At 46.8% G+C, this 8959-nt stretch overlaps 1 protein-coding gene across 1 annotated transcript in view; it reads left to right on the plus strand.

Moving 5' to 3' along the window:
- The first annotated feature begins 1490 nt into the window (after positions 1–1490).
- Positions 1491–8959, plus strand: part of LOC123172124 (histone acetyltransferase GCN5) — a 24392-nt gene continuing 16923 nt past the window's right edge. Inside the window, exons 1-7 of the mRNA XM_044589148.1 lie at positions 1491–2055; positions 2152–2216; positions 2296–2376; positions 2518–2589; positions 2897–3065; positions 3340–3383; positions 3508–3607. Of these exons, the coding sequence (XP_044445083.1) occupies positions 1606–2055; positions 2152–2216; positions 2296–2376; positions 2518–2589; positions 2897–3065; positions 3340–3383; positions 3508–3607 (981 nt within the window). The 5' untranslated portion in view covers positions 1491–1605. The remainder of the gene's footprint in view (positions 2056–2151; positions 2217–2295; positions 2377–2517; positions 2590–2896; positions 3066–3339; positions 3384–3507; positions 3608–8959) is intronic.

Consider the following 8959-nt stretch of genomic DNA (forward strand, 5'->3'; position numbering starts at 1 on the left):
CAAACATCAGAAATTTCGCCGCCGTTTCCATATGAGTATGCATCTTTTCAACCGTATTAGAGATGGGGTGGTAGGCTACGATGACTACTTCGAGTGCAAAGAGGACGTCGTTGGAAAGATTGGTTTCTCCTCTTATCAGAAATGCACTGCCGCCATCCGAATGCTTGCATACGGAGTGCCCGGTGATCTCATTGATGAGTACGTCCGTATGAGCGAGTCTACATGCCTAGAGTCCCTGTACAAGTTCCGCAAGGCTGTGATTGTTGTGTTTGGCCCTGAGTACTTGAGAGAGCCGATTGCTGAAGATACAACCCGTTTGTTGGCGATGAATGCCAGCAAGGGCTTCCTAGGGATGCTTGGCATCATAGACTGTATGCATTGGGAGTGAAAGAACCGCTCTTCTGCTTGGCAAGGGCAGTATAAGGGCCATGTCAGGGCTTGCACTGTCATACTTGAGGCCTGGCATCTCAAGATCTCTGGATCTGACACTCTTTCTTTGGCATGACCGGATCACACAATGATATCAACATGCTTCAATAGTCACTGGTGTTTGCTAGGCTTGCCAAAGGCAACAGCCCACCGGTGAACTTTACTGTCAACGGGCACAACTACGACAAAGGATACTATCTGGATGACGATATCTATCCTCAGTGGACCACTATTGTCAAAACAATCCCCAACCCTGTCGGAGAGAAGAGGAAAAGATTTGCCCAAGGACAAGAGAGTGTTAGGAAGGATGTCGAGCGTGTCTTTGGTGTTTTGCAATCTCGATGGGGCATCGTTCTGCATCCTGCTAATAGCTGGAGCACGCCGGAATTGTGGGAGGTGATGACTGCTTGTGTGATCATGCACAATATGATCGTAGAAGATGAGCGTCCGGAATGTCTGTACGATCAAGGGTTTTAGTTTCAGGGTGAGAATGTTGTGCCTGAGCATGAAGGAGCGACAACATTTGAACAATTCACCCAATTCTATCATGACATGCGTGATTGGAAAACTCACGTGCAACTGCAAAATGATTTGGTTGAGCATATGTGAGGTCATGTTGGCAACCAATAAATGTATGTTCTTTATTCGGCTTGCAAAACTATGTGAGACATTTTTTACTTGTATTCGACTTGTAAAACTATGCTATTTTATTCGATTAAACTACATTATTAGACTATATGTTTGAATGCAAAAGCAATGCAAAAAAAACCTATTTGTTGAAATACGGCGGCTAGCCGACCACGCCGATAGATATGGGTTGGCGCGTTGGGCGCACTGCCAATCTAAATTTTAAACAGGGCGAACGCCGAGCGAGCGGGCGATCGACCCAAACGAAAAAAAGAACAAAATTATCTTCCGTTTGAATCGGCGCGTTGGAGTTGCACTTAATGGGATTAACGGAGGCTTTCTCACGAAGCCATTGGAGAAGCCCCACAGAACCGAAGTTTCCTGTCCGCTGACTAACATTGGTTTCTACAACAAAATACATGGTCCTACTGCCAGCGAGACGATAGAATTCGGCCGATTTCGAATACCTACGCAAACGGCAGAAGACACAGAACCTTCTGGATTCCAGATCTCCTCGAAACCCTACCCCCTCGAACTTCTAGAACCTCCATGGACGGCCTCGCGGCGCCCTCACCCTCCCACTCCGGCGCCACGTCGGGCGGCGGCGCCTCCCACCGCAAGCGGAAGCTTCCGCCACCATCCCTCTCTGACGCCACCGCCGACGAGGACGACGACACCACCGCGCCGTCGTCCCCCGCCACCTCCCTATCCTCGCCTTCCCGCCCGTCATCTCCGTCCTCCTCCCACTCTGACGAGGATGACGACGACTCCCTTACCACCTTCACGGCCGCTCGCCTCGATGCCGCACCTGCATCCTCCTCCGGCAGGCCTCCGAAGCCCGACTCGTCGTCCGCATCTGCCGTCACAGCGGCGGCTCCTAAGCCCGATGCCGCGTCCGCGGCGGCTGGAGACGGGAAGGAGGACTCCAAGGGGCTGTTCACGGACAATATCCAGACTAGTGGCGCCTACAGCGCCCGCGAGGAGGGTCTCAAGCGTGAGGTGAAAACTTAGCTTTGAGTTAGTTTGTTTGATTGTTGTTAACCGTGTTAGGGTTCATTAGAATGAATTTGCTAAGGAGGTTAATTTATTCTGCAGGAAGATACAGGGAAGCTGAAATTTCTCTGTTATTCTAACGATGGAGTCGACGAACATATGATCTGGTGCGCATTCTAATTCATTTCATAGCTTCAAACTTATGAATTATGATGGTACTTGTTATTGACTGCATGTCTTCCCCAGGTTGGTAGGTTTGAAGAATATCTTTGCACGGCAGCTCCCTAATATGCCCAAGGAGTATATAGTCCGACTTGTTATGGATAGGTAATGCCCAATCTAATGTGTGTATGGTTTATAATGTAGATATGGATAATGCCACTGTGGTTTATTTTTTGAGGGTTGCTTAAATTTCTTGATTCCTAAATAGTACTCACAACGGGTAACTAACTGTATTTTGTTTTGCAGAACTCACAAGTCAATGATGGTTATCAGGAATAATAATGTTGTAGGAGGCATTACTTACCGCCCTTATGCAAGGTAATGTTGCCATTTTCAGAGCTAGCATTTCTTCGGTCTAACCAGATTATCATTTAGTGATTTGTAATGATCTGATGTCTCATACAACTGTATTTACTCTTGGAATCTATCTTTCAATCAATGATCTCAAACATTTACCAGGTTAGATTGCAGGATGGTATGTTTACATTTATTTCTCTATGTTGGTTTTGTTTATACTATACTCTGTTTAGCACCATGTCAGTGATCTTCCTTTTCTGCTGCATAAGTTAGTGTCACAAGCCTGCCGCATAAGTTAGTGGCCTAATCGCGCTTTCAAAAACTGTAGCCAGAGGTTTGGAGAAATAGCATTTTGTGCAATTACAGCTGATGAACAAGTTAAAGGCTACGGAACAAGGCTAATGAATCACCTGAAGCAACATGCCCGAGATGCTGATGGCCTCACTCATTTCTTAACTTATGCAGATAACAATGCTGTTGGTTATTTTGTAAAGCAGGTGTGGCCATCTGACCTTGTATAACTTGCTCTAAAATTTATGTATCATGTGTTAGTGCTAGAAAACTAAAGTCCCATTTATTATGTGTGAATATTTGAAGCATCATGTATTTTATAAAATCAATATTTTCCATTTTGCAGGGTTTCACAAAGGGAAATGAATAGTCTGAAATGAAAAATTAAATTCCCATCCATTATAAAATGAAGCTACACCTCAGCCTCACAAAATGAATATTTTATAGAGAAGGACATAAATAGTTATTTTCCATTTGCAGGGTTTCACAAAGGAGATCACATTCGAGAAAGAAAGATGGCAGGGGTAAGTCTGGTCTACAACATATCTTTGTAAATTATTTTGGCTTGTCAGGTTATTATGTTCCCTAATGAGTATGCTATTGATCTATCTAATTGTACCTTATATATTAACAGCTTGCTGGTTCTAGGTACATCAAGGACTATGATGGAGGAATACTAATGGAGTGCAAAATTGATCAAAAGCTTCCGTATGTTGATCTAGCAACAATGATTCGCCGCCAAAGACAGGTGTAGTGCCAGGCTAATAGTTGCCCTGACCATGAACCGTGTGTAATTAGCTCCTGCCAATCCTCCAATTGAGAACATGTAGATGTGATGTTAAGACACTAGTAAAGTAGGTGCAATGTTCTAGAAGCAGATCTATTAGACCGGGTACCCGGCAAAATACCCATAACAGCCCGCCCCCCTTTGAGTATTCAAAACCAGGTGGTCAACAGGTTTTAAGAGGCCGGGTTAACCATCTGTTTACCCGGTATATTCTATTTACTGGCCTTTAGCTAGGTGGTTAATGAATAGTGAGTTGTTTTGTGATGTGGGGCCCGAATTACACCCGCCGTGCCAAGCCAAAGGGCAATGGTGCCAAAGCCTAACTACCCTCTCAGGAACTTAACATGTGACAACTTGGTATTAGGAGGTCAGATCCTTGGCTCCGCATCCGCTACCATGGGTTCCCCCGTTACCTTTGATGACATGAAGAAGCTCCTGGGGGACACCCTGGATGCCAAGCTGAACCTCAAGCTTTAGAAGATTGAGACCGTCATCAATGACCCCAAGGAGCAGGCATCAGCCTAGCGATGGGCCATTGCTTGCTTGGAGATGTCTGGTTCGTCCAATGCCCCAACCAAAACAGAGGTTGATCACTCCAACGACACCAGCTCCTAGTATGGTGATTGCTTCAAAAAGGCAGGCGGTGCCATGCCAAAATTTCATAAACTGGAATTCGCAATCTACGATGGCAAGGAGGATTCGCTACCCTGGTTGACTCGCGTTGAGCAAATTTTTGAAGGACATGGGATAATAGAGGACCAAAAAACTTGGCTCGCCTCGTACCATCTGACAGGCAAGGCAATTCTATAGTAATGTGAGCTTGAAATCGAGTGGGGTGGTTAACCTCCTTGGCATGACCGCACAAAGGCACTCCACAAGCGCTTTGGTCCAAGGATTCAAAAGACACAACTGGGTGGCATAAAAAAAATCTACGATAGCTCAATTCAGTCGATGAATAAGAGGATAAGTTCCTTACCCTTGCTGCTCGCTGCTGTGACCTTACCGCAATGCATAGGGTGGAATATTCATTGTTGTCCCGCACAACCCCATCTGCACCGACGTCGGCCTCCAGTACCCGATGACCTTAGAGGAAGGACATGGAGCATGCCTGAGCCTATGAACAACGCACTCTGGTGGATAAGGACAGTTGGGACACTGATCCGATACTCTTAGCCCCATCTGGAATCAAGCACGCACCTGCCAAGCTGTTGACTAAGCCGTCAACACTTGTGCCAGCACCACCACCTCGTTCAGTTGTGGTCTCAGAGGGTGCCGACAGCCAGTTGCATCGGGCAGGAGGCCCTTCAAGCGGCTCACCCCTACTGAGATGGCTGAGCGTCGCACAAAATGGCAAGGCTTTACCTGTGACGAGTAACTTGCTCCCGGGCACCGCTGTAAGCGGCTGTTCATTTGCTACATTGAGGGGGACAATGATAACTATGACGAGGAAGACACACCAGACATGGAAGTGTCCTTGAACGCCCTTATCTCACTGGCATCAACTTTGCCAATACCATGAAGCCCAACAAAGTACATTACCCTTATCAAGGACATGTACGATAATGTTGTGACAACTGTTTGAACAAGTGATGTCGACACTGATGACTTCCCGATTAAGATAGGACTGCATCAGGAGTCAGCTTTGAGCCCTTATCTTTTTGCGTTGGTGATGGATGAGGTCATATTAAGATAGGACCGCACCAGGGGTCCCATGGTGTATGCTCTTTGCGGATGATGTGGTGCTAGTTGACGATAGCCGGACGGGGGTCAATAGGAAGTTAAGAGTTATGGAGACAAACCTTGGTTTCGAAATGTTTTAGGCTTAGTAGAACTAAAACCGAGTACATGAGGTGCGGTTTCAGTACTACTAGGCACGAGGAGGAGGTTAGCCTTGATGGGCAGGTGGTGCCTTAGAAGGACACCTTTCAATATTCGGGGTCAATGCTGCAGAAGGATGGGGGTATTGATGAAGATGTGAACCATCACATCAAAGCCGGATGGATGAAGTGGCCCTAAGCTTCTGGCATTCTCTGTGACAAGGGTGCTACGAAAGCTAAAAAGGCAAGTTCTTCAGGATGGCGGTTTGACCCGCAATGTTGTATGGCGCCGAGTGTTGGCTGACTAAAAGGCGACATGTTCAACAGTTAGGTGTGGCGGAGATGCGCATGTTGAGATGGATGTGTGTCCACATGAGGAAGGATTGAGTCTAGAATGATGATATACGAGATAGAGTTGGGGTAGCACCAATTGAAGAGAAGCTTGTCCAACATCGTCTGAGATGGTTTGGGCATATTCAGTGCAGGCCTCCAGAAGCTCCAGTGCATAGCGGATGGCTAAAGCGTGCAGATAATGTCAAGAGAGGTCAAGGTAAACAGAATTTGACATGGGAGGAGTCCATAAAGAGAGATCTGAAGGATTGGAGTATCACCAAAGAACTAGCTATGGACAGGGGTGCATGGAAGCTTGCTATCCATGTGCCAAAACCATGAGTTGGTTGTGAGACTTATGGGTTGCACCTACCCCAACTTGTTTGGGACTAAAGGCTTTGTTGTTGTTGTTGAGCGGAGGTGAAAAGGACAAGTTCCCCACCCCGATGGTTGATGAGCTTCTAGACGAGCTTCATAGGGCCGATTCTTCACTAAGCTGGATCTCTGTTCAGGCTATCATCAAATGCGCATGCACGATGATGACATCCAGATGATGACATCCACAAGACGACATTCTGGATGCATCAGGGGCTTTTTGAGTTTGTGGTTATGCCATTCGGCCTTACCAACGCACCGGCAATGTTCCAGGTGCTCATGAACACCGTCCTATGACCATTTCTCCAGCACTTTGTCCTCGTATTTTTTGATGACATCCTCATTTACACAGTCCAACATGGGCTGACCATGTGCGCCATGTTCGTGCAGTTTTCTAGGTTTTGAAGGAGCATCAATTGGTCCTCAAACACTCCAAGTGCATCGAAGGTGGCATACTTGGGCCACATCATCTCTGAGGTAGGAGGCGCAATGGACCCAGCCAAATTTCAGGTGGTCAAGGACTAGCCGACGCCACTGACGGTGCACACTCTTCGTGGTTTCCTTCGCCTTGTAATATACTATCGCAAGTTCATCTTCATGTGCGATTCGCAGCGGTGCTCCATCAGGCAGAAGGAGCGGTGGCTTGCGAGCCATGCCAAGTTGGCGGCTTACGAGCGTGAGCTCGTTTGGCTCGTCCATGCTATGTGGCATTGGAGGCCATATCTATGGGGGTGGTCATTTCGGGTACACACAAATCATTTCAGCTTGAAGTACATGCTTGATCAGCGCCTATCAACAATCTCACAGAACAATTGAGTTAGCAAATTTTACTCGGGTATGACTTTGTCGTCGAGTTCAGGCCAGGAAGACTTAACATAGTGCCAGATGCTCTCTGTCGCCGGGAAGAGGACCATGGTGCATTGTTGGCAATCTCAGTCCCCCTCATTTACCCTCTTGAGGATCTGCGGGCTGAAATCCAACCCAGAAGCTCGAGGTTGGTGAGCTGGCTGCCAAGTGGGGATACATCGACGGTCTCATTGCATTCAACAATTGGGTCTATGTGTTGGACACTTCCCACTTGTTGCCTGCTATCTTGGCAGCCACAGGCACGAAGGGATACAAAAGACTCTGCATCGGCTCTGCCGTGATTTCCATGTGCCATGGGACCATGCTGTTGTGGAGGAATTCGTTCGTTCTTGCACCATTTGTCAGCCCAACAAAACCGAGCACTTGCTGCCAGCTGGCCTTGTACAACCACCTCAGGCGCCATCTCAAGTGTGGGTAGACATTTCCATGGACTTCATCGAGGGCCTTCCCAAATTCCGCGGCAAGACTGTGCTCTTGTCAGTGGTGGATCGCTTCTTGAAGGCAGCACACTTCATACTGCTTGCCCACCTATACACTGCTGCAGCTGTAGCACAGGCCTTCTGCACAGAGATTGTCCGTCTACATGGCCTACATGTCGTCTTCAATGGGAACCGGTCTTCACCAGCAACTTTTGGTCTGAACTATTTCGCTTGGCTGGGGACATGAGTTCAGCCTTTCACCCACAGTTGTAAACCGTATTATTGCCATGTATCTCCGCTGCATGACTGGGGACAGGCCACGCACTTGGCTACAGCAGGGTTGCCTTTGGGCGGAATACTGCTATAACACTCCCTTCCAGACAACACTCCATGATACGCCATTTAAGGTGCTATATGGCTAAACCTGAGAATGGTTATTAAAAAACTGGGTGAAACGGTTCAGTTCTTATTTTGGGTTGGATTGGTTCAGGTTTTATTAGGCTGAATCTTTTTTAGTTTGGTTTTAGTTTGGGTATGTGAAGAAACCAATTTGGGTATAGTTGGTTATGGGTTTAAACAGTTTGGTTATTAGCGGCTATAAACTATGGGTCCAAACCGGTTTCTGGGCATTGGTTATGTGCAATAACCAACGACACATCGACAACAAATATCTTTGGTCCGCGTACATGCTGTGATGCACTATGTAATTCTGTATTACGGGAAAACACCACATGCAAATCGAAAGTGTTTGCTTGTGCTTTAGCTAAGCAATTGGCTTTAATACACTTGTCAGTGAGCTTTTTGGTCGTAGGCATCTTTTTGCCTGTTGTGTGTTGACCGTATCTCAACGATAACTTTGTTCCCAAACTGTTGTAGATGCACTTATGCCTTTTCTATCTCATTTTCTTCTTAACATGTCAATTTGTGCAATCATATGTACATTGAAGCAAACCCATAGTTATGTATTGGGTTTAAACCCATAGTTATGTATTGGGTTTAAATTGGTTTGGGTGGAAAAATTAGAGGGTTCGGTTTTGGTTGGGCTGAAAATGACATTAAACGGGTATGGTTCAAGTATGGTTTTGAGAGATACATGTACGGGTATGGTTTAAGTATGGTTCAAATATGAAACCATTCTCAGATTTATATATGGCTGAGATCCCCCAGCAATGCACTCCTATCAGCCAGGAGCTGCTCGTGTGCAAGCCGTGGAGGTCTTAGCCAAGGATTGTGATGAGTTCATTCGTGAAGTTAGGAACCATCTCCTCCAAGCACAGCCGCGTGACAAGAAGTTTTATGATGCCAACCATCACGAAGTTGTCTTTACGGTTGACCAGTGGGTCTGGCTACGCCCCAACCACTGCTAGTGGCGTCCTTAGGAGTCAAACGGGGCAAGCTCTCTACACGTTTCCATGGATAATCACCGAGAAGGTTGGTCTAGTATCAGCTCCAGCTTCCATGGATAATCACCGAGAAGGTTGGTCTAGTATCAGCTCCAGCTCCGG

The sequence above is a fragment of the Triticum aestivum genome, unplaced genomic scaffold (assembly GCF_018294505.1).
Source record: "Triticum aestivum cultivar Chinese Spring unplaced genomic scaffold, IWGSC CS RefSeq v2.1 scaffold83862, whole genome shotgun sequence".
Lineage (NCBI taxonomy): Eukaryota > Viridiplantae > Streptophyta > Magnoliopsida > Poales > Poaceae > Triticum > Triticum aestivum.